Source organism: Schistocerca gregaria, chromosome X, assembly GCF_023897955.1.
Source record: "Schistocerca gregaria isolate iqSchGreg1 chromosome X, iqSchGreg1.2, whole genome shotgun sequence".
Classification (NCBI taxonomy): Eukaryota; Metazoa; Arthropoda; class Insecta; order Orthoptera; family Acrididae; genus Schistocerca; species Schistocerca gregaria.
Genome location: NC_064931.1, coordinates 22,933,269 through 22,960,549, shown reverse-complemented (window position 1 = coordinate 22,960,549; position 27,281 = coordinate 22,933,269). Strand labels below are relative to the sequence as shown.

At 38.5% G+C, this 27,281-nt stretch overlaps 1 protein-coding gene across 1 annotated transcript; it reads right to left on the bottom strand.

Annotated features, from left to right (window-relative positions):
• Positions 1-3,106: 3,106 nt before the first annotated feature.
• LOC126298973 (zinc finger CCHC domain-containing protein 10-like) lies at positions 3,107-27,046 on the bottom strand. Its single transcript, XM_049990593.1, has 3 exons — positions 26,774-27,046; positions 19,335-19,499; positions 3,107-5,054 (listed from the first exon to the last, which is right to left on the bottom strand). The coding sequence occupies exons 1-3, from the start codon at positions 26,815-26,817 to the stop codon at positions 4,499-4,501; spliced, it is 765 nt and encodes a 254-aa protein (XP_049846550.1). The 5' UTR covers positions 26,818-27,046; the 3' UTR covers positions 3,107-4,498.
• Between the last annotated feature and the right edge of the window lie 235 nt (positions 27,047-27,281).

The following is a 27,281-nucleotide window of genomic DNA, read 5'->3' as shown; positions in this document are numbered from 1 at the left end:
AACTTGGGCAGTCTCTCAATCCCAACAACAAAGTTAAGTGTCTTGCATTTTGTGGTTATGTGCTAGCAAAGATGGAGGATTACGCATTTCTACAACATCTAATTTTTAGCTATGAAGCAACATTCCACCTTAGTGGAAAAGTCAACAGACACAATGTTTGCATATGGGGTTTGGAAAATCCACATTCACCACAGAAACATGAAAGAGACTCACCGAAGATCAACGTGTTCTGTGCCATATTCGGTACAAAGGTTTATGGGCCATTTTTCTTAGCAAGGGCTGTTCCTTCAAGATATGGAAGATTCCAAGGACTTCATTTTCCAACAGGATGGAGCTCTACCCCATTGGCACCATGATGTCCGAGGCTTTTTGCATAGCTCCCTTCCTCAGTGCTGGGTCTGTTGCAGGGGACTTTAAGACATGGATCTGCACTTCTGGTCACCGAGATCTCCTGATCTCACAACCTGCAACTATTTCTTATGGGGTTATGTGAAAGAAGCTGTTTATCTCTACCAACTACTCTGAATGATGTGTGGAACTGGATCATTGCTGCCGTGCACTCAGTAATAGCAGATACGTTTTCGCGTGTGTGGGACAAGTTTGGGCACCATTTCAATGTTTGCCATGCAGCCAACAGTGGCCAAATTGAACATTTATAACATTTATCACATTTCTGATTATTAAAAAGTAATTAATTAAAATTATTAAATTGATATCAAACATTATGAAACTTCCTCTTTTCACTGGTATAAAGCTTGTTCATTTTGGATTTGTACTTGAATACATACATAGTTTGAAAATGGGTCCATCAATTAGAATAACCCTGTATTTCAGCGATCTTTTAATCATTAGCCAAGGTTGGGTGTACTTGGCCACTTGTTCTTCATCGACACAGGTACTCCGGTCTGCCATCACACAGTGTCTTCTGGAAGTGCTTGTAATGACAACCAAAAACACAAAAAACAGAAAGTATTGATAAAATTTTAGTGTTGCATTATAAAAGGAAAAGTGCCAATACAGTTTCAGCAGTCCAGCTGAAAAGCAATACATCCTACAAGTAGGAAAACACCAACGTTCTGCAGTTCACATCCAAGTGATGAGCAAAAAAAGACAAGAGATGTAATGAATTGTCAATTTTTACAACAGTGATGCACCACCCAAATTCAAATTCAGTGAGAGATTTATGAGAAATATTGGCAGATTATGTAAGTTACACCACACTAAATGACATGGCTCAGTTTGAATGTACTTGGTAGAGATAAAATGAGTTATTCCATTCAACTATATAATTATCACAGCAAATTACCACAGTGAAAATATTTTGTACTGAAGAGAATTCCTGAGCAGTTAAAGGCTGTGACTGCACCATGTAAATAACAAGAAAACTTTACATAGCCACTACATATTATATGCAGTTAATGATAATGATTGATGATCACACACTTGTTACCAGTGAAGAGAAACTTACTTGTTGCAAAGAAATTTTCTCTTGTCCATACACTATGTGGCTATTATTTTGATCTTCGAAGTTTCATTGTTAAGATTATAAATACAGTGCAAAGTGGTGTGTTTATTACTGCAATTACACGATAACATGCTGACCAAGCCGAACACGTTAATGTGCAAAAACACTGAAATCAGAGGCGGGTGGGGCATGGATGGCTCCTTCGTAACACTTGACTGCTTTCATCAGCTGAAGAGCTCTTGCATCTCAGATACGCGTAAGTGATTCAAAATAAACAATAGTGATTTTTCTCTGTATTAAAGTAAGATTATGTAACTGGTAACAGAGAAATCGTTTTCAGTTTGTTACACATATCTGCAGCACGAAAAGCTTGATAATTTTTTTGCAACTAGTGTAAATATGGTTTTCTAGAGGTCTGTGTACAATTACTAGATCTTATAGTGTAGGGACTTTTGAAATGCATCTATGATTACGTGCTCACATGTGGATGAACTTTGAAGAACATAGAATATAGGTCCCCTACACTTACGCATCCATCATATTTTCTTCATTATGTAGGCAGCAGTTTTTAATTTGGTTTCATGACATGGAAGTATTTCAGTGGTTAATAGTCCACACAAATAACAGTTATTTAATACCAAGTTTACACGTGAGTTGCAGCAGAAAGGAAACTCTTAAGATGTGTTAGTGGAATGGAAATCAGATGGAAACCTGGAAAGCTTTTTACATCATAAGGTAACCTTAAAAAGACCTGTATTAAATGATTCTAGAAGTGTGTGGTACTAAATACAACAATACAATGCTCAAAAGAGTCATTAAACAAAGACATTTTGTCTGTGGTGGAAAAAAAAAGCTGATGACTGCATTCAAACATGTAACATAAATGAGCACTCCCAAAACTAAAGACGTAGGGCCATTCTGCTAACTCAGAATGATTCAATATAGAGCATTCCTTCCATTCCCCGGAGCAAAATGAATACAATACATCATATTCTAAGAATTGTTTTTTTTTTTTTTTTAAAGAAAGCTTTATTATATAGTAAAAGTGTCAGAGGTGGTACACTATTTTTATTTACACTTGCATCAGCTGAGGCTGATCTGGAAGGCCGTTGACATAAGTTGAAAGAGCTCATACATACTCAAACAGTGGGCCTCACAACTATATCATTTGCATCACTGACTTGGTATAATAAGCCTCACACTCAGGTACAAAAATGTGGAATTTAAAGTCATACCGCTTCACAACATATCATTCCATTTATTCTTCTATTTTAGTGAACAGAACGATGTGGTGATACAGTGCTCCAGACAGAATAAGGAGCCTTTTAAAATTTCAGTACAGCAATTTTCACTCAGGTTTCCCGATATACCTAAATTACGGTTTGTAACCTCTGAGATGATTCCTTCATCCACCTTTGCAAAAACTGTTCAAGTGGCCCAATTCTTGAACACTGTTACACCTCACGTAATTAAACGATTAAAAAAAACAAGAGTGTAACCTCTTCTTTGTACAATTAACAGAAACAGTTTACACTCTGGTGAGACTGAAAATTTTTGTATTTCAAACATCACAACAGCTATGATCTAACAGGAAGGGAAAAAACTGAACAGCTATGGTACATAAGTAAAAGAGCAGCTCCATTTGTATTAATAAAAAGCTTTATGCACGAGTAAAAAATCAGAAGATATTAGACACATCTTCACGGAAAGTAAATCATAAAGCTACACCTCAAATAAAATAATTTTGTAATTGACAGCTTGCAGTAGAGAACACAGCATTGCCAGCGCGCAGCCAGCCATGCTTGACAAGGCTATGCATGTACTTATAAAAACAGGCAACGCAACAAGCATGTGGCACTTGAGACAGTGCCGGCAGGTAGCCCTGTCTCTTGACTCACTGAATGTTTCCATCCTTTCTGATGCCCTTTATCCAATCAATGATGGACTGGTACTGCTACGGTACTTCAATTTTCTCGCAGAGACCAACCATACCTGTATACAGGCTATTATTGTGATGGGGTCTCCACTCCCAAAGGTATTTGAAAGTTAATGCCAGCTTCCCCACACAGGCCCTTCCCCCTCAGAGGAATCCATGTATCCCCATCTGTCTGTATCTAGTGTAATCACATGATGAAATGTGACGCCATTTTTCAAAGTATTTGTTCATCATGTATCTGAGGTGGGATGTAGTCCATTATTTACCTAGGAGGATATGGCAAACACCTAAAAACCATATCCAGGCTAGTCAGCGTACCAGCTCCCATCGTCAGTCTGTGAAGCAGATTCGATTCAATCCGTGAAGCGGACTCGATTCAGGGCTTGCACACATCCACTGTTCCGGAAATGGTCACTATGGTGGCAGGTTCACTGACTAAATCATCAAACATAAAGCTATTTTAGTCAAATTAAAAAATCAATTTTGTTGTCCAAATTCTGAAAAAAGAGCAATAACTGCAAAGACAGTTTAGTCAAATTACAGAATACAAATACGTAAGTTGCAACATCCCACATAACACGAAGATATCTGGATCTCAAAGAGACACAGGCAAACAACTTGGCCCTAAATGACCAAAATGTTTCAGCTTCATTGACCCACGTGGATGTAACTCAAGCTATGACCAAGTTACAGCAGTTTCTAAACAAACTTCAAAACAAGAATCTCTTAAAAGACATTAGATTCCATATACAAACTGATTATATGTATTGAATGAACAAATTCAAACGAAGCCCAATGTGGTACACAGCTACAGAAACTAGAGTTCTACATTTCACCACAAAACGATATTATTTTTGAAATGTACAGAATCTCATGTCAGATTCTGAGATCATACACTGAAAAAGCAATTTCTCACCAGGTTAAATATTTGTTGAGCCGTTGAATACTAAAGCAAATATGGGACTCAGTAAAAATCTCGAAATTTGGACGGTGTGTAAAAGTAATTTACTCTAATGCCACTTTATTGGCATTTCCATATACAATAATTATTTTTTTTTTCATGTTTTAAAGAAAACCACGTAAGTTCTTGGCAATATTCACAAATCACTCCTCGATCTGTGTGCTTCTGATTTTTTACTGGACACTGCAGGTAAAACATTCTTCGATTTAGGTTCTGATGTAATGTTCTTGGATTTAGATTCTGGTGAATCATTCTTGGATTTAGATCCTGATTTTTTTGATTTGGAATGATGTTTCTTGGATTTCTGACATTCATTACCTGTGCCATTTGCTGGCTGCTGTGAGGAAACTACACCAGTGTCAGTATCACTATTGCTGCCACTGCTACTGGAGGTGCTACTGCTACTACTACTACTGCCACTGTCGCTCTCCTCTGAGTCACTACTGTCACTGTCGCTACTGCTATCCCCACTGCTCTTGTCACTGCCACTACTTGAGCTACTGCTACTACTGCTGCTGCTTGTGCTGCTGCTGCTGCTCCTCTCAGTGCTGCTACTACTACTGCTGCTGCTACTGTTGGAATCGTTCTCCTCCGACGAACTTTCTGACGATTTTTCGGTATCTTGTTTAGCAGGTTTGTCCTTTTTCTTTTTTCTTTTCTGAACTTTTTCTTCTTTCTTCTGAGTATTTTCTCTGTAAAAATTAGAAAACAACACTGTTAAAATAAAATTCAACAAAAGTCAGACACTTCAAAGACACACAATGCAAACATCTATTCTGGCACAAGGTTCATTCTACTAAAGAATATGTTACTAAAAAACCAAACTTAGTGCAGTTAACTAAAATGCCTACTATTACTTCCAGAGTGCAGGAACTACACAAAGCAATATGAATATTCATCCTAAACAACATGAAACATTCTAGAGATTCATGCAAGTAAGTCCTGAATAGTGGTCAATGGTGTTTTATATTATTTCTTCAAAAATAAACTCTTTCATACTGGAAAAGGCCCTTAACTATTTTACCAATACAGACCATAATTATGCGAAAATGCATTTAGGGATTGTGAAGGTCATGCCAGACCTTTTGCTTCACACTCTTGCTAATGAAACCAATCTCAGGACATTTATAATTATGTTGGTGAGAGTACCTTAGATGATGTAACACCTTTCTGGGGGAAATGCCTGTGCCACTGAGTGTGATATTATTACTTAATATGGCTAAATTACTTATTATTACTTAATATGGTTTAATATATTTTGCAAGTTGATTTTCCTCCCATTTTAACCACAAAACCTATTGAAAACCCTAAAGTCAGGCACAGATACAAGGGAGCAACATGACCCCCCCCCCCCCCACCTCCACAGAACATTTTACTAAAACACTTATATTTTTACACTTGTTGGTTTACAAGTTTCTTTGACGACTTTTAGAGAATAAATAGTATGAAAACTAACTGTTTAGAATATGGCAAGAAATTTTAGGAATCACACACTATATTTACCACAAGATTCTTGTCAGTGGTTTGTGAGAGGATTAATCCACTTGCACAACTTGTGGCCCGCCCACCTGCAGGGAACATGTCAGCCGCAGAAAGGCACCTATTCCGAGGCTGACCACTACTGCTCTCAGTACTCTCAACAAAAAATATGACACTTTTTGTGGGTGCACAAGTAGGAAAAACAGAAGGGGGAAAGCCCTTAACCCAAGAACGAAAGAACAACTAGACTGACTTTCCACATGTAAGCAGAAACAACTGAAAGAAACTTTATTTCCCTTTATGTGCATGCATTGTCATATCCTGCAGACCTATCTTCACAATCTTAGAGCTAAGTGAAACACTAACAGTGGTGAGCACACATTTTGATTTTATGTTGTGTAAATTGTCATGATGATAAAGCTGGGAAGAGCTTGTTGCTATTACAGTTCTTAAGTAAACTGAGTAATACAGGCTCCACTCCAATTTTCAAATGAATGCTTTTCTAATTATGTATTTCTCTCCAAATTTTAATTTCTTGGATGTTATGCTATAGCTGTGTACTAAGCACCAATGTCTTTATTAATGTAGTCAAACATTTTATATATTTCATTGTTATGCCCTTCTTTGAACTTTCTCAATGTGTTATATCAGTTGTGTCTGGTAATAATCCCTTATTGCACCGCAGTATTCTACAAGCATGGTGCATGTAGTTTCTTCAGTAGATCTGTGGCCATTGTTCTGTCCATAAAATTCAGTCTTTTGTCCACCTTCTCTACAAAATTTTATACATAACCATTCTAATCTAAGTTAATCCTTGTTGTAGTTCCCAAATATTTAGTTGAATCAACAACCTCTAAAATTGCAAATTATTATGTAATATAAATTTAACAGAATTATTGTTCAGGGCCAATGACCACTTTTCGTGCAATTCATACATATTATCTGTAACATTTTGTTATTTGTTGTTTTTTATGTTTAATTTACTTCGCAAGATGGTAAACAATGGCATCATCTGCAAACACTCTGATCTAACAGGGCTGTTTAGATTCTCTCTTAAATCATCAACAATAGCACACAGCCTATCACACTTGCTTGGAGAATGTCAGAAGTAACTTAGTTTTAACTAGGTGACGTCCTGTCAACTACTATACAGGCTGATTCTTATTAATGTTTAAAAATTTCCGAAGAGAAGTAGGTCATGTGGAGACAATTTAATATAAGACGTGGGACTGAAAATGTCGGGGAATACCCCAAAAGCGAACAAAAAATATTGACCTTTTGACATCGTCCGATCAAGTACATTGGCGCACGTTTGAGTCTCTCAATCTGTTGCACCTGATCATCCCAACCCAAGCATTCACATCAGTGTGGCTCTGGGCCTGTGTGCCCGAATCTATCATGTATGGCCCAGGGTTCGAGACTTGCATCTGGTGGGCAGGATTTTTTCACTGCATTAAACAGTTATTTCCATACATTGTGGTAAGATTTATATTTTATTTAGCAGTCTCAGTCTCATCGTCTCCACTAGTTTACTGCAAAGTACAGTGAAAGAAAAACCTATCATATTGCACCACAAGTAAATGAATATAAGCTCCTGAATTTCGTCATTATCAGCAAATGACCTATGTTTTCTTTGCTAAATAATGTCTGTAAACAAAAAAAGAAGGGACAAAAGGAAAGAAACACTAAATAAGAACAGTTTTTGATTGTTTACAATGAGGACAGTAATTATGAAACTTCTACATTTCCAACAGATCACATGTACAAAAGGTGTTCAAAATTTGCACCATTGTGCTGCAACGTGTAGTACTGCCCCCTACCGGCAAGTGTAGAATCGACAAGCCCAACCACTGCAAGCACAGCAAAGTACATCATCATGCTCACCCCTTGTCATCCACTTTTCCGGTACTTCCATGCATTTGTGGCCTCATGTGTCTCCTATCAAATTACTTGTTGCAGTGGTGTCTAAGCCACTTCAGATGTTTTTAAATGTTAATAAGAATCACCCTGTATACTGTGATAGTCATTCTGATGAATCTACACATATAGCTAAGCTGCTTGCGAGAAACTTGTGTCAAATTACTTCTGAATAAACAACGGTGTTATCTATGAACAGCCAGAATGGGCTTAAGTCCAGATCAGGGTCAGTGTCAACCACGACTGTTTCTTTACTGCCCATATGTTGGCAATGTGTCAGTTTTGTGTAGCGAGAGGGATGATCCTTTCATGCAACCAATGACAGGTGAGAAAAAAGGCAATGAATTTCTTCCCCATAATTGAAATCATGCTTTTCTTCACTGCTGTTACAAATATTTCACAGATTTTTTTTTTTTTATGTCACAAATTACGAGGTGCAACACCAACATGAGAATGTGACAATATTCCTTTGTCTCTTGCTTTGAAAGATGTCCATCTGCTACTCTCCCATTGACTGCTTAGAACCAGCCGTTAATACATCCCTTCTCAGTCACATCGTGGTTAAAGTGAGTACTGACAACATGACTTGTGCATGCATGCCAATAATAGGCCAACAACTGATTCTGAACATAACAAGCAATTACTCCCACATAGATGAGTAAGTTTTGAAGACCATTGAGAGAAACTCTTTACCCATATTGGTCACTGGGAAAAGTATGTGACTACAAATTGCAATTCGAGGAATTGAGTCAGAATTAATTATAGGTAACAATTTTAGGATCTCTGGTAAGGGAAATTCTTCTGATTTACATTATAATGAGCCTCTACCAAAATGAGAAAATCTGCATTTAAGGATTGGAACATCTCCAGAATCACCCACAAGAGACAACTGTGGAGGAAAGATCTTCAAAAGAGAAGTGAGTGCGGGTACCACAACTGTTTAGATCAATGAAATTTACACAGAATGTAGGGTAAGATATAAAGTTTACTGGGAAGGTACCATGATAAAAGAAGTAACAATCTGCAGTGCAAATAATTTGAATAAGAATAATCATTATTTTATAATACCAGCAAACACAAGTCACTTAAAATTTCTTAAAAACATATCATTTTCCTATGCAGCCTGTTCTCTTTTATAATCAACAACACTTTATCTCATTATTAATGACTGACAAATTTCAGGCCCTCATGTATTTTCAAACTAGATCATGTCATATATTGTAGCACGCTGCACTGCAGTGTGAAAACCAACATTTTATGGTATTCCTAAGTAGAGTTCAGCTTAACCACAGTATGTACAGGCACAATTATTACAGATGTAACGTAAAATGAAAAACGTACAACCTATATGCAAGTTTGGTCTTCATACCAGCATACACAACACATTAAAATATGCCAATGTATCAGCCCCGGATCTACAATATTTCTGAACCAGGCAAAAACTTAGTAGTGGTGTGTGCGCCCCCCCCCCCTCCCCCACTTTAAAAGCATTTGAGACAGAACATCATAAATTTAAAAAAATTAAAAAAGTTGATTTTTCATTAATAATTTCCTTTAGTAGCACACATCTTTCTGAAGAGTTTCATATATAAAGCATATATGTTCAAGGAACTGCACGACATGTTATTTGGTCTTATGGGTGCCACAGTGCAGTGCCATGCTTCTCCACACAGTATTCTTCTATTGCACGTCACTGTATTTCACACTGTGGAATTCAAACACGTAATTTTGTAATGGAAACCATAAAATCCATACTCAGGACAGTGGAAATCAAAATGTTCTATGGTGCCTACCTTGCTCCTAGGTGGCCAATTTAACTTCCCCCCTCCCCTTAAAAAATCTCAATTTATACTGGGTGGGATTGCTTGTAATCAGAAGAGTAACAACTCTTTAGAAAATCTGCACTCTTTGTTGCATATTAGCTAGTGACTTTCTCTTATGTGTGACATAAAATTTAATACAGGAAAAATAACACCAGTAAAGGACAGAGACAAGCAAGACAACACACATTTCTTCAATCCTTAGGTCCCAACATTTTTTCTCTCTATCTTGCTACATCTTTATATGGCATGCTTTCCTTTCTGATGCAGAATCTATCACCTCAAAGTTCATCATATGTTTTGCTACAGGAAAAATCAAAATGTCATTGTCTAATACTGAAAAAGCTGTTAATACAAATAGTACCCAAGACTGGTGTGGTTCCTCAAGTTGATTACATCTATTTTGTCACTGTCTGTTCAATAAAACAAAACAGGCCTTTCCAATAATTCAGAAATTGTAACACCTGCCACATAAGCAAGACTGTTCTGGCACAAATAGTCATTTTTATCTATCTCATTTACATAAATAACACTGCAGAATATTGTCACATAGAAAAAGGTGTAATTAAATGAATGACAAACACTAACTTCACTTAACAAAGGTTTATTCAGCACTTGCACATAAAAGATCACAGAGTGAACTGCCTCCAGCCAGAACACATACAGTATATATACCGTTACAGAACATTCCAGTACAATGTTTTACAAGCTTATAAGGTCCAAAGTAGCACCTGAGGAGCTTCTCAGAGAGACCAAGCTTCTGAACAGGAGTGAAGATCCAGATGAGGTCACCAGACTGGTAAACAACAGGGCGATGGCTCACATCAGACCTTCGGTGACCATTTTCTTGAGCCTGCAGCATGCAGAGTCGAGCTAACTGCTGAGCTTCGTCAGCTCTCTGGCCGATGTAGTCATCGTCCAAGTCATCAGGATGTAATGGAAACACAGTGTCCATCGTCGTAGTCGCCTCACACCCGTGTACCAGAAAATATGGTGTAAATCCTGTGGTGTCTTGTTTGGTGGTATTGTAGGCAAACGTCATGAAAGGTAGCACCTCATCCCAGTTGCTCTGCTCAACATTGACGAACATTGAAAGCATGTCGGCCAAGGTCTTATAAAGGTGTTCAGTATTCCCGTTAGTTTGTGGATGCTAGGTAGTCACAACATTCAATTGAAAAACTTTTCCTCGATCTGCAATTAACGACCTTGGGACACTGTGTTTTAATATCTTCCACAATGAATTTGGCTACCTCAAATGCTTCAGCTGTTTTCATGGTTTTTGTAATGGCATAGCATGTCAGATAATCAGTGCAAACAATAATCCACCTATTGCCACTAGCAGAGGTTGGAAATCGTCCGAGGAGGTCAATCCCAACATGCTGGAAAGGCGTTTCAGTTGGTGGATCTGGTAAGAGTCGGCCAGGTGGTTTCTGAGTAACTGCCTTTCTCCTCTGGCACTCTCGACAGCGCGACACATAGTGACAGACACTCCTAAATAAATCTGGCCACAAAAATCTCTTGTGGATCCTATTGTATGTCTTAATAAATCCTAAGTGTCTGGCCTCAGGTGTGTCATGGAATTTCTGCAGAACATCTCAGTGCATGTGTTTAGGAACGCCTGGTAGCCACCACTTTCCAAACGGATCAAAGTTTTTCTTGTAAAGTAATCCATTAACTACCTTAAATTGTACTGTCACATCCTCTGACCGATTTAAGGCAAGCATAATTTGAGAACTTGGCATCCTCCTCCTGCTCAGCAGAGAGAGCCTGGTGTGCAGCGAGGCAGTCACTATCTTCATCAAAGTCTTGATGGTCTTGCACAGGGTTTCTTGAGAGACAGTCGGCAGCTTGGTGTTTTCTTCCACTTTTGTACACCATGGTAATGTCCTCTTGAAGATGTAGTGCCCACCTGGCAAGTCATCCTGTTGGATACTTAAGACTTGTCAACCAACAAAGTGAATGATGGTCTGTAAAAACTGTGAATGGCCTTCCATTGAGATACTGTTGAAATTTGCACATGGGCCAGATCAAGACGTGCTCCTTCTGTAGTCGAGTAGTTTCTCTCGGCTTTTGTAAGTCTCCTAGAAGCATAGGCTATAACCTTCTCTTTTCCATCTGAAATTTGCACCAGGACAGCACCGATCCCATACCCACTGGCATCTGTGTGTAGTTCTGTAGGTGTTCTCTCATCATACAGACCAAGTACAGGGTCAGTTGTCGCAGCTTTTCGCAACACATCGAAAGAATCATGTTGAGCACCACCTCAGAGAAATTTAACACCAGCTTTTAACAACTCTTGGAATGGTCTGGCTTTCATACAAAAGTCTTTGATAAAACGATGGTAATACGAACACAATCCGAGGAAGCTTCTCACATCTCTAATACTTTTAGGAATATGAAATTCTGTTATAAAGCTCACCTTTTCTGGGCGTGGCCGCACACCTTCACTTGACACAAAGTGTCTGAGTATTTTGATTTCTTTTGTTCCAAAGAGAGACTTTCTTGCATTAAGTTTCAGTCTGCCTTGTTGGAGACACTTAAGAACGGCCCCCAGTGTTTTCAAGTGTTCATCAAACGTCTCTGAGAACAATATAATGTCATCTAAATAACAAAGACACATCGTCCACTTCAGGTGGCTTAGAAGATTATCCCTCATCCATTCAAAAGTTGCTGGTGCATTACACACACCAAACGGCATTACCTTGAACTCATACAGGCCCTCAGGGGTGATGAATGCAGTTTTCTCACGATCAGCCTCATCTACTTCGATTTTCCAGTATCCCAGGTACATGTCAATGGTTGAGAAAAACTTAGCCTCCTTCAGACAATCTAGCATTATCGTCAATTCGTGGAAGTGGGTAAATGTCCTTTTTAGTTATCTTATTAAGCTTCCTGTAATCAACACAAAAACGCCAACTGCCATCCTTCTTCCTGACAAGAACCCCCGGTGACAACTATGGGCTCTGTGAAGGCTGAATGACATCATTCTCCATCATTTTCTCTACCTCGCCGTGAATTATTCGACATTAAATTGCTGACACACGGTATGCTCTCTGGCTTACTGGATGATAGTCTCCAGTGCTAATCCAGTGCTTCACCGTCGAATTGTCTAATTTGTTCTTCACCAGTGGACTGAAGCATTCAGAGAACTCTTGAAGAATGGCAAGTAGCTTCTTCTGTTATTCCTTAGTGAGATCTGGTGATAGTCGAGCTAGATCTTGTCTCGTAGTGGTAACACCAATTTCGCCTACAGACTCAGCAGGCGAGGTTTCTATGATGCTCAGCTGTTTGGCAATTAACGGCTCAGCGTATGCTATGCACATACGTCTTGGAAGGATCTGCAGTTCTCGGCAACAGTTAAGTATCCACAATTCACCGAGTCTGTTCTTAAACAAGACAACAGAGGCTGGGATGACCAAGTTATTCTTCAATGGTATGCTTCTCTTATATTCCCCTACAAGATCCATGGTTTGATGCATGGCATGAGACATGACAGTTACCTTTCTAGTGCAAACTGCAAGAATGATCACTTCATCCAGCACACAGTCTCCACACACTCGGATGTGCATCTTCCTGTCCACAGAATCTCATCTCGTCTAGCATAAACTTCGAGTGACCACAATCTATAATTGCCTGAGGAGCTTTCAAAAACACCAATCCGAGAATGACGCCATGACTACACTCATGTAAGATGATGAATTCTAAGGGATGTGTATGGCCACTTACACCCACACGAATGATATATCTTCCTGTAGGTTTCACATATTTCCCATCAGCCACCTTCAGCAGAGATGTTTTGTTGTTGATGAATACAGTTTTCTACAACTGGCGACCGTACTTCTCCAAAATAACTGAATATGACACTCCAGAGTCCACAAGAGCTTGGGCTGGTCAGCCATCCATGAGGATATCGACGTAGTTTACTATCATTTATGTAGTGATTGACGGCGGAGGATTTTTCTCTTCGGCGGCCTCACCTCCAAGGGAGGTCGCACCCTTAAGTTTTCCAGGTTGCGGCAGCTAAGTGATCGGCATGTTGGGGAGCGTCCTCTCCAGCATCTAGCTTGTGGCAATGGTGACCTATGTCGTCCTGCATCCACATCGTCTTGTTCATCTTCGTCGTCCCGAAGTTGGCGTCAGCTGAGATCGGCTGTCTTCTGGCACGGGCGTCATCAAATATCCGCCACCTTTCTCGACAATAGCGCATCACATGTCTCGGTCATCTGCAGTGGGAACATACTGTTTGGTTATCCTGGGTCCTCCAGACGTCAGTCTCCCTTGGTGCTCTACAGGTTCCTCATGTAGCATTGTAGGAACGTAACTTAACCTGGGTCTCGACTTTTTCACCATTTTAAAGGGAAATGAAGGATGAGAGATTGGGTTCAATGTCTGTTCCACTTCCTCCCTTATGATGTCTTGAAGCGTCTCAGTTTTTTGCTCATCGTGCAATCCAAGTGCCTTCTGAACTTCCTATCTCACTATCTGATGAAGAACACTTGTGAAATCAGTTTCTTCCTCCATCACACACATCAATATGACGTTTGGAAGCCATTCAAATTTCTTGCGTGTAATTATTTTTTGATGCATTGTCTCGATATACTGGCACCATTATATGAAGTCGTCAGCTGTCAAAACCTCCTTCAGGAGTAGGGTTTGATATAGGTCCCTTCATGAGATAGGCAACCTTATCTTCCTCCTTCATTCTAGGATAAAATGTTTTACACAGCTCCAAGACATCTTGAATGTAGGATGCTGTAGTTTCTCCAGGATGCTATGCCCTGTACTTTAATTTATTTTCAGCCTTGCACTTCCGTCGCTGTGTGTCACGGAAATACTTGCGCAGTTCCGCCTGGAATACTTCCCAGCTTGTGAACTTGTCCTCGTTGTTCTCATACCATTGCTTGGCAGTGCCCTCCAAGTAGAAAAATACACTAGCCAAACACACAGTGTCATCCCATTTGTTAAATTTGGGTATACGCTCATATACGTTCAGGCACTTGTCTGGATCTTGGCCACTGTCACCAGAGAACTCTGAAGGATGTCTCATGTGGTGGCACACAGTTGCTGTCATTGTAACGTCTTCTTCTTCTGTCTCCGACAGATTGTGATCTGTTGAATGTGGCTCAAACTCGGGTTTCTCACCACGTAAACGGTGGCTCTGTCATGGCCTGATGGGAGCCACTGTGTCGTCAATAATTAGCGCTATCACAAGTTCCAATACCCAGCATCTCCACCAGAATAATATCACGTAGAAGAAGATGTAATTAGATGAATGACTAACACTTACTTCACTCAACGAAGGTTTATTCAGCACTTGCACATACAAGAGCGCAGAGTGAACTGCCTCCGGACAGAACACATACGGTATATGTACAGTTACAAGACATTCCAGTACAATGATTCTTGACATCTGTGGATACTTCTAAAATGTACTCGAACAGATTATAGAAATTAGAACAAAAACGCAACAGTCTAGTATCATAACCACTACACCACGGTGACTGTGCTAGTCAGCTTCTTCTGCGGCAATATAATTCATGAAGTATCAATATGAAATGTGTATTAGGCCTACTAAAAATAAAAAGGGGTAATGCAGGAGTAGGTTTAATAATGAATAGAAAAATTGGAATGCGGGTAAGCTACTACAAACAGAATAGAGAACACATTGTTGTGGCCAAGATAGATACGAAGACCACACCTACTACAGTAGTACAAGTTTATATGCCAACTAGCTCTGCAGATGACAAAGATATTGAAGAAATGTATGATGAAATAAAAGAAATTATTCAGATAGTGAAGGGAGATGAAAATTTAATAGTCATGGGTGACTGGAATTCGAGTGTAAGAAAAGGGAGAGAAGGAAACATAGTAGGTGGATTTGGATAGGGGCTAAGAAATTAAAGAGGAAGCCGCTTGGTAGAATTTTGCACAGAGCACAACTTAATCATAGCTAACACTTGGTTTAAGAATCATGAAAGAAGGTTGTATACATGGAAGAAGCATGGAGATACTGAAAGGTATCAGATAGATTACATAATGGTACGACAAAGATTTAGGAATCAAGTTTTAAATTGTAAGACATTTCCAGGGGCAGACGTGGACTCTGACCACAATCTATTGGTTATGACCTGTAGATTAAAACTGAAGAAACTGCAAAAAGGTGGGAATTTAAGGAGATGGGACCTGGATAAACTGAAAGAACCAGAGGTTGTACAGAGATTCAGGGAGAGCATAAGGGAACAATTGACAGGAACGGGGGAAAGAAATACAGTAGAAGAAGAATGGGTAGCTTTGAGGGATGAAGTAGTGAAGGCAGCAGTGGACCTAGTAGGTAAAAAGACGAGGGCTAGTAGAAATCCTTGGGTAACAGAAGAAGTATTGAATTTAAATGATGAAAGGAGAAAATATAAAAATGCAATAAATGAAGCAGGCAAAAAGGAATACAAACGTCTCAAAAATGTGATCGACAGGAAATGCAAAATGGCTAAGCAGGGATGGCTAGAGGACAAATGTAAGGATGTAGAGGCTTATTTCACTAGGGGTAAGATAGATACTGAATACAGGAAAACTAAAGAGACCTTCGGAGATAAGAGAACCACTTGTATGAACATCGAAAGCTCAGATGGAGACCCAGTTCTAAGCAAAGAAGGGAAAGCAGAAAGGTGGAAGGAGTATATAGAGGGTCTATTCAAGGGCGATGTACTTGAGGACAATATTATGGAAATGGAAGACGATGTAGATGAAGATGAAATGGGAGATATGATACTGCGTGAAGAGTTTGACAGAGCACTGAAAGACCTGAGTGGAACAAGGCCCCCGGAGTAGACAACATTTCATTATAACTACTGACGGCCTTGGGAGAGCCAGTCCTGACGAAAATCTACCATCTGGTGAGCAAGATGTATGAGACAGGCGAAATACCCTCAGACTTCAAGAAGAACATAATAATTCCAATCCCAAAGAAAGCAGGTGTTGACAGATGTTAAAATTACCGAACTATCAGTTTAATAAGTCACAGCTGCAAAATACTAACACGAATTCTTTACAGACGAATGGAAAAACTAGTAGAAGCCGACCTAGCGGCAGATCAGTTTGGATTCCGTAGAAATATTGCAACACGTGAGGCAATACTGACCCTACGACTTATCTTAGAAGCTGGATTAAGGAAAGGCAAACCTTCGTTTCTAGCATTTGTAGACTTAGAGAAAGCTTTTGACAATGTTGACTGGAATGCTCTCTTTCAAATTATGAAGGTGGCAGGGATAAAATACAGGGAGCGAATGGCTATTTACAATTTGTACAGAAACCAAATGGCAGTTGTAAGACTTGAAGGGCATGAAAGGGAAGCAGTAGTTGGGAAGGGAGTGAGACAGGGTTGTAGCCTCTCCCCGATGTTATTCAATCTGTATATTGAGCAAGCAGTAAAGGAAACAAAAGAAAAATTTGGAGTAGGTATTAAAATCCATGGAGAAGAAATAAAAACTTTGAGGTTCGCTGATGACACTGTAATTCTGTCAGAGACAGCAAAGGACTTGGAAGAGCAGTTGAATGGAATGGACAGTATATTGAGAGGAGTATATAAGATGAACATCAACAAAAGCAAAACGAGGATAATGGAATGTAGTAGAATTAAGTCGGGTAATGCTAAGGGTATTAGATTAGGAAATGAGACACTTAAAGTAGTAAAGGAGTTTTGCTATTTGGGGAGCAAAATAACTGATGATGGTCGAAGTAGAGAGGATATAATATATAGACTGGCAATGGCAAGGAAAGCGTTTCTGAAGAAAAGAGATTTGTTAACATCGAGTATAGATCTAAGTGGCAGGAAGTCTTTCCTGAAAGTATTTGTATGGAGTGTAGCCATGTATGGAAGTGAAACATGGACGATAAATAGTTTGGACAAGAAGAGAATAGAAGCTTTCGAAATGTGGTACTACAGAAGAATGCTGAAGATTAGATGGGTAGATCACATAACTAATGAGGCAGTATTGAATAGGATTGGGGAAAAGAGGAGTTTGTGGCACAACTTGACCAGAAGAAGGGATCGGTTGATAGGACATGTTCTGAGGCATCAAGGGATCACAAATTTAGTATTGGAGAGCAGTGTGGAGGGTAAAAATCGTAGAGGGAGACCAAGAGATGAATACACCAAGCAGCTTCAGAAGGATGTAGGTTGTAGTAGGTACTGGGAGATGAAGAAGCTTGCACAGGATAGAGTAGCATGGAGAGCTGCATCAAACCAGTCTCAGGACTGAAGACCACAACGACCATGACCACAACAACCACAACAACAACAACAACAACAACAAGTAAAAAGTTTATCAGGAGAAAGTTTCACACTTTATTCATATGCTCCAGTTTCTCAAGCATGAGGTCAAAAAATGATAGTATAAAACTTTTATATACATCTGGAATCGTCATATTCTTCCACATAATTTGTGTGATGTCCCCAATTCTTCTCCTCCCTCATTCTAACAATCTTGTCATTTTGTAACTATTCCTGCCATTGTCAAAACTTATTCTCAAGTTAACTACACTAAACCTGCAAAATTCAGTAGTTTAGTTATCCCGCAATTGTTCTCTGGTTAGGCGTTATTATGTGTTCATAAAACGTGTTTTCCGAGCTATACCAAGAATTGAACTTAAGTGGCTGCTAACCACGGACTCTACAACTGGCCCTCAGTGCTGTAGCGATGTGGCAAAAATTTTCTGTCAAAATTTCATTTTCTTGGATACATCGAGAAAATAATATATATATAAAAAAAATTACCTGTTATTCCTGTTAGCCGTTTATTTCCACTCTGGTAGTCTGAATCTGTGGATTTCGCTAATAATTTGCACACCCAATCAACCACATAAACAAACAGTAATTGGCTTTCACCCGTTCGGGTATATATGGCTCATCTCATTTATTCCCGTCCCCTTCCATCAGCGGAAAAGTTTTATATTTCTTGTAGCAACGAGGATTCCCCTGGCCGAGACATCCCACACATTATGTATGCGTTCAAAAATCAACTTACGATTCATTCAGAAATCAACTTAGAATGTGTTCAACAAGCAACAGCAATGACTTTCAAAATCATATGAATAATCGAAGACCAATTATTGGTGGATGCTGTGCACCTTGTGAAACAAGGTTTTTTTCCTCGCAGAATATGAATTTGACATCCCCTGAAATTGCCATGTGGGCCAGATACCCCAGGTCCCCCTGCCCCTAAGATCCGGGCCAGCAACGTACCCAAATCTAATACACATATTTCAACATCTGGCAACCACCTCAAACACAACAAACTGTGTCAAGGATGAAATTCAGATTCAAAGTGCAATAAACCTGTTATACCCTGTCAAACTTCTTAAATAGGAGAAATAATTATAAGAAAATCACAATATGCATCTATAAGTCACTTATAGAACCAGGTCTAACACATGCACAAGAAAAATGGATACCGACAGAAAAAAAGGAAGCAGCTCTCACAATATTCAGGAAGAAAATTCTGTGTAAAATGAGATCACAAGGAAGATGCACTAAGTCCCTACAAAAGGAATAAGACCATCAGGACAGTTGAGACTGAAATACATAGATGAGGTGGCCAAGGAATATTTTTTTTAATCACCAACTGGAATTAAAACAATAAAAAAGACAAGTTAGGCAAAAAATGCAAAGTTATTACATACCTTGTAATAAGCAATAATAATATAACTGTTCACTCGGTTTAAGAGCTTAGAATATACAGAAATAGCATTAAGTCAACTTACTCTGAATTTGTTTCAGCATTTTCAGTCTTTTCTTTAAGTCTTTTTCTTAACACTGCTGTTCTCGATGATCTGTGGAGGTACTTGCGCTTGCCCTTACATTCGTATGTCCAGTGGCCATACTCGAGGCATTTTTGACACCTCACTCCCTGGGGATAAGCTGCAGAACTGAAAATGTAATTAAATATTGTATTTACAAATAGCTTCAATGTGTCTGCAATACTAACTTTTTTATGTCAACTTATCCACATAAAATGTTCCAGTTCCTCAAACTGAATGGTACATGAATGAGTAATTTGTATGTTTATTTCCAAGCTTCTCACAAGGAGTATATTTGATGGTTGTCTTTCTTATTCTTAAGTCCCTACCACATCTCATACAAGAAATTGTTGTGGTGTTAAGAATGTAGAACATGATATGCTCATTTCACTTCACACTACAACAGTAATGTATGTAGCACAGACCCAAACTGAATGTGGTTCCCTTGATCCACAAGCACAGAAATTTCGAACACCTAACACATGATTCATAATTAGATAAGCTACTCCATGAAAATGAATGACTGTGTGCTACTTAACTCTATCTGTAACTGATTTACAGACTGCACTAGTGTCGTAACTACTAATCTGCTGGTCATATTTCGATTACACTTCTCACTACTGGCCAAGCATCTAAGTTGCCACTACAAGGTACCAGATCTACATAAATTATTAGCTTTTACTGCAGAAAAGTGTGTGGTAAAGTTATTTGCACCAGGCTGAACACCAAAGTTCTGAGTTACATTCAAAATCCTGCACAACATGCTATGGAGTAAGAGTAAGAAGGCTCTAGTGGCGAATCATTTATTAAATTAGAATTCATTTGATAATACAAAATCTCAGTCTAATCCTCCTTTCTCGTGATCATGAAAAATACAATACAGCATGTATGTCACAGCCATCTCCACTAAACTTTCACATTTAAGATACTAAGCTTTCATATTTGATGTAAAGGTAACAAAGTAAACAAAGAAACATAACAATTGAATTTTTGCAGCAGAATGTAGATGCATACACTTTGGGTCTTCCAGTCAACAATACCACATTCCAACTTTCATTTCCGTGGTTGACCACATTCCAACTTTTGTTTCAGTGGTTGACCACATAGAGAACATTTATTATTCCTCAAAACACTAAATATTATGCCACAATTTTGAAAGTGCTCATGCACAGAGGCATTATCATTTACCCTTCTAAATTAATTATGAGGCTCAGATTAGATTCTCATTGCAGTTCTCTTTCCCTTACCACTTAGATTTACACAGTACACACTGAAGTCATTACTGACATAAAAATAGCAATCTTTTGCACATGATGAATGGATAGTATGGATTATGGCCTCGCGGAAGGAATAATTCAAGCAGTTCAATGTAACCTACATGGACCACAAAATAAGGAAGACTGGATCATTATATAAAGGCAGTGTCTCAGTATTTAGCAAAATATTTCACCATTAAGAGACTTAGCAACATAAAAAATATACAGTTTGCCTGAGTAATTGTTTTAATACAATATTGTTAGTTACATGTTTCATACATAATTTTGACCATCCTTTAATTGAAATTATGTGGAATGAGTCAGTTTACAGGATGTGTATACCTGGTTAGTGTTAAGATATTTTTAGTGCTACTTATGCAACTACACTTAAAAAACGGTGGAGCTTTTTAACAGGCTACCAGTTTTTAAATAATAATTCTTCTGTGGAATAAAAGGAGTTGTCCACGAGATATAATTTACATTGGATATGAAACTTGCTTTGCTGTATGTCAAACATTTTAAGTTGTTTGCCAAATGATAAAATATTCTTGTTGCTGTATATTGAACTCTTTTCTGAGCCACTGGCTCTTTTTCGTAATGCTCATACGTTTAGACAACATTGTCTATGGAGTGCAGCGACCTGATTCTACATTTAGGTTAAAATCAACAGTCTATATCGCAACTATATTTACTTATTTACTGGTTTCAGCTTATATTAAAGACATTTTCAGAATTTATGGCCCCCTATGGCTGGCACTGGCAACTCCTCGGTTTTCTCGTGATACCATGATTGTACCGTATTATCGTACATCTACATCCATACTCCGCAATCCACCTGACGGTGTGTGGCGGAGGGTATCTTGAGTACCTCTATCGGTTCTCCCTTCTATTCCAGTCTCGTATTGTACGTGGAAAGAAGGATTGTCGGTATGCTTCTGCGTGGGCTCTAATCTCTCTGACTTTATCCTCATGGTCACTTCGCGAGATATACGTAGGAGGGAGCAATATACTGCTTGACTCTTCGGTGAAGGTATGTTCTCGAAACTTTAACAAAAGCCCGTACCGAGCTACTGAGCGTCTCTCCTGTAGAGTCTTCCACTGGAGTTTATCTATCATCTCCGTAACACTTTCGCAATTACTAAATGATCCTGTAACGAAGCGCGCTGCTCTCCGTTGGATCTTCTCTATCTCTTCTATCAACTCTATCTGGTGCGGATCCCACACTGCTGAGCAGTATTCAAGCAGTGGGCGAACAAGCGTACTGTAACCTACTTCCTTTGTTGTCGGATTGCATTTCCTTAGGATTCTTCCAATGAATCTCAGTCTGGCATCTGCTTTACCGACGATCGACTTTATATGATCATTCCATTTTAAATCACTCCTAATGCGTACTCCTAGATAATTTATGGAATTAACTGCTTCCAGTTGCTGACCTGCTATTTTGTAGCTAAATGATAAGGAACCTATCCTTCTATGTATTCGCATCACATTACACTCGTCTACATTGAGATTCAATTGCCATTCCGTGCACCATGCGTCAATTCGCTGCAGATCCTCCTGCATTTCAGTACAATTTTCCATTGTTGCAACCTCTCGATACATCACAGCATCATCTGCAAAACGCCTCAGTGAACTTCCGATGTCATCCACCAGGTCATTTATGTATATTGTGAAAAGCAAAGGTTCTATGACACTCCCCTGCGGCCCTCGTACTGTATGATCATGGCATCACAAGAAAACTGAGGATCCACCATGGCCGAAACTGGTAAATAAACAAATACTGTGATCTTGACTGTTGATTTTAACCAAACCCTTTTCATGATGGGGTAATAAAAGTTATACTTTTCTCTAGTGTTGCAGGTATGGACATCACTGTTCTTCTCAATGTATGATCAGTTATTTGTAATGAATTTCACTAGTGAATGTAGATACTGTGAAGGTGCAGTTAAAATGCTGAACTAAATGTTGACCAGAGGTAAACACACTTTATTCTTACTCCTCATTTTTGTGCAATCAATACTTCCTTCCTGAGTAGTGAGTTAGCCCAAAAAACTATCCCATAAGACATCACTGAGTGGCAATATGCAAAATATTCCTGGATATTGAGTAATCTGTTTCCAAGAGTAGCAATTATAGGAGAAGCAGCTGACTTACGTGCTGCTTCCAGATCAAGTTTTTATCAATACATACATCTAAAAATTTGGAGCCTTCATTCCTACTTACTGACTCGTGCTCATGTGCTATATCAACTGTCGGTATGACTACTTGTTGTATACCATTTAATAATTCTTTGAAAAAAACATTAACAATCTCTTCTGCACCTTTCTCTCCAACAAGATTTATTATAACATCAATAATGTCTACAAAACACCAGTTCTGGTTGTGAGTGATAAGTGGAAGGTCATTCATGTATATAAGGGCAAGGAATAGATCCGAAATTGAACCTTGTAGGACTACATGATTTTTCCCATTACTAAATTTTTTTTTCTCCTTTCAACACAGTTGGAATTATTCAGAACAACCTTCCGTTCCCTAAGTATGATTCAAACCAGTTGTGTGTAAAGCCATCAGTTCAAAAAAAACCTGATGTAACATAATCTGCATAGTCAAACACATGGAAAAATCACTAAAAATACCAACTAGTGATATTTCATTATTTAAGGCTTGTAATATTGGATGACTGAATGTAGAAATGGCATTCTCAGTCAATAAACTTGCCTGGAATCCAAAATGTGATATGCTAAGTAAATTGTTTCTGCTGAAATGTGAAATTATTCTTGAGTGCATTATTTTTCTGAATAATTAGGAAAAAAATATCAATACAAAAAAGAGCAATAATTATGTACATCTTTCTTCTGACATTTCTTATAAAGAAGTCTAACCATTACACATTTCAATCTGTCTGGAAGAACACTCCATGTCAGTGATACATTACTCATCAAGTTAAAACAATTTTTCAGAATTCTGTTTGAAATTCCATCAACACCATAATGGCTCTTGTTTCTCTAATGCCCATTAATTTCAGTGAAGGATGTTTGTGCTACTTCTACTTGCTTAAAGTTTTGTGGAATGAAATTTTTAATATATTTTCTTCTTCTTCAACTGAACCAAGTAATCTTATTTTAACTGCTTTATTTACACTGTCCAGACGCATAAATGTAGACCACGTGTCAAAAGCCTGAGTAATCACCTTCTGCAGCTCAGACCACTGTGAGACATGCAGGAATACATTCAATGAGGTTCTGGAAGTTACCGAGAGGGATTTGGAGCCATGCTGTGGTAGGTTACATGGTTGAGGATCCATGGTGTGAACACAGTGATTGAGGTGGTCTCACAGATTTAAAGCCAGGAAGTCTCGTGGCCACAGGAGTATGGTAAACTCATCCTGGTGCTCTTTGAAACACCTATGTATGTTGCAAGCTGTTTGACACATCGTGTTGTAGTGCTGATAGATAGATGCCACAGTGAAGAGGAAAAACAAATTGCATGCAGAGTAGGACATGGTCCCCAAGGATAGCTGCATAGTTGTGTTGATCCGCTGTACCTTCTAGAATGACAAGAGTATCCCGGGAATGACACAAAAACATTCCCCATGCCATAATGCTCCTTCCTAGTTGCAGGGTGTTTTCTTTCAGTGTGATTCATCCGAAAAGGCCACCTGTCACCACTCATTTGGCACCCAGCTGCAGTAGTCACATGACAATTCCAGCCTTTGTCGCCAATGAACAACGGCCAGCACAGGTGCAAGAGCCAGGCAAATGTTACAGAGGCAACACTCGTTGAACAGTCGCTGAGGAGACACTGTTAGTAGAACCTCATGGATCATAATAGGCGGTCAGTTGCGCAACAGTTGCACCTCTATTTGCCTATACACATCTCAACGGCCTTTGTTCTCCCGTCAGCTACTGTTGTGGTATCTTGTACACTAACTGCTTGTACTTGTCGCCCGTTTCACAATATCTCGCAGGCTACAGTTTCTATCTTATTATCTGCATTATTAAATTCTGCCAAACATGGATACTTCTGTGCATTTTTGATGACTTCCCTGCAAATACTATAGTACTTTTTGCAGAATGCAAGTAACGTCCAATCTTAACTTATTCTGGCATCTACATAAATTTCCCCCTTTCTCTTACATGAAATTTTAATCCTTTTAGTTAACAATAGCTTACTTTATTTTAATGGACTTTTTGGTTAAGTGTTTAGAAAAGTTGTTTTTAAATACAGGCAAATTTACAATGGAATAAATTTAATTTCACATTAGTACCTCTTCCTGTATCTACCTCATCCCATACTACTTCTTAACATCTTGGAAAAACCTTGTACCCTCTCCTCATTAATAGGCCCTACTGCTTTGAATGAACATGCCTCAGAGCTGTAAGTCACTACATTGTTGTTCATTTCCAATTACTGTGCATCATAATTAGGTAGTCCACTAACTGGGTGCACATTAATTGTTTCAGCACTGTCTATAAAAATATTACCAACTACTGTCCTGGTATCCTGCTGCACACAAGCTGAAAAATTTATAGCTGAAATCAGACCGAAACAGTCAAATAATGATAAACTAACATACAATGTTTACTTTCATTCTGTAATGTCATAGAGGATTAATTTTTGGGGTAATTCACCAAGCCAAGTTTAAGTTTTCCCAAGCCCAAAAACATGTAATAAGAACTATTTCTAGTACGAACTCAAGAATATCCTGCAGAGGGCTGTTTAGGAAACTAGTGATGGTAACTACTCCTTTCCAACATATTTATTCCTTGATGTAATTTATCATTAAAAATGTGTGCCTTTTTCAAACCAAGCGCTCAGTTAAGGGAATCAATACTAGACATAATAATAACAATAATAATCTCCACAAAGATTTAAAGCCAATTAGTTTCATCTGGAAAGGTGTCAATTATTCAGGAACACACATTTTCAATAACTTGCCGGCAGCCATTAGAAGTTAAACTACTAATAAATTTCAGTTTAACAGCCTAAAAGATATATTAGTGGCCAGCTCCTACTACTCCATTAATGAATTTCTTAGAACTAATTGATGTGTATGTGCTACTAATAGTATCAAATAATGCCAGTATTACACCAAGTACAATCTGACTTCCATTAAAGAAAACAAGTGCAGTAATGTGCTCATTGTAAATATGTATTGTAAAACGTTTTTCCTATTTGATATCACATGGCTAAAATAACCTCAGCATTATCATATGCACATCAGTGTATTAAACATTTACATGTTTTGTGACAAGATAATTACGACCTTTTTTTGTTCCTATCACCAGGGATCTGTGGAAGGCACATTAACATATTTGTTTTTATATGTAAATATTTACTGTGTATAATTTTTTTCTGACACCTTCTACTTCCTAAATACTCTAGTTACTGTGCCATATACAGAACGAAAAGTTGATGAACATGATCTACTCTACACAAATTTCCACGAAGTCCTAAATTTCTTTTTGTCTGACAGATAGTTTGATAATGCATTTACATTTCTCATAAATAGCTGAAAGTTTCCTACGAGGGATATGCAGACTATGGCCATTACAAGACGCTGCGGTAACAAAACAACTCAACCACAATCATAAATACTGCGAAAATACACGAGAAGAGAATAAAAGGCTGCACTGAAAAAAAAATCGGTGCTAACATTGGGTTGAGATCGTTTCAACATTACTTCAGAGAATCCACCTTCATCATTGTGGAGAAAGAAACGAAATGTCTGACCTAATTTGTTGTACGGTAACTGAACCTGATGCTACTTCAAAATTTCAGTGACTTATCACTACCTAGGAAATGAAATACTTGTAAACGCTTGAAGTGTGTGTCTAAAATTTGATAGTAAATCGTCTACACACTGTACCTTCTTAAAGAGCAAACTTCTGCTGCCTCATAACTATAAGCTGCAACGCGCCAGTGGAATACGTCCAAATAAAGCTTAAAAGCATATTGCTCACTCCGTGAATACGCCGGAAATACACGAATATACTGGTAGCTATAAATTTACATAATGATGACATCAGAGACGATACTGAGTTGTTCCACGTCCGTTCGGATCAAACAAAGTACATATTATCTTCTTCTTTCCTGGACAACGTTGGCAGAAGTGAAAAAACGAATCTATAAAATCTTATCACTTACTCTTTCCGCTGCTGAATTTTTTGTGCTTCAGTAATTGGTGACATTTCTGTTATAATGGCAATCAATCAACTCCTCATTCTGAAACAGCAGCCCCAACACGAATTAAGGGCGGACTTTGAAACCAAATTTCTACGTTTCTCTGCATGACTACCTCTACCACTAAAATAAATAAACAAACAAAAAGTTAACAACAGTTCCGACGCCGCGCTATCCAATATGGCGCCTCAATGCTTTAATCTAAACTGACCAACCACGTTAGTTAAATTTAATGACGTCATACCCGGACCGCCAAATATCTTATCAAAGATAAACCAAGCCAAACATCGTAAATTGTACATTGTACCTCAACTAAAGAACTTCATTAATAAATAAATTTTTAGAAGTCGACTGTGTTTTGTAATCTGATCACAATAATTTTGATCTGAAAACATATGAATGTATGCCCTAAACAGTGAAGACGAAGACGAAGAAAAAATGACGAAGAAAAAATGTTATCTTGTTATGTGTG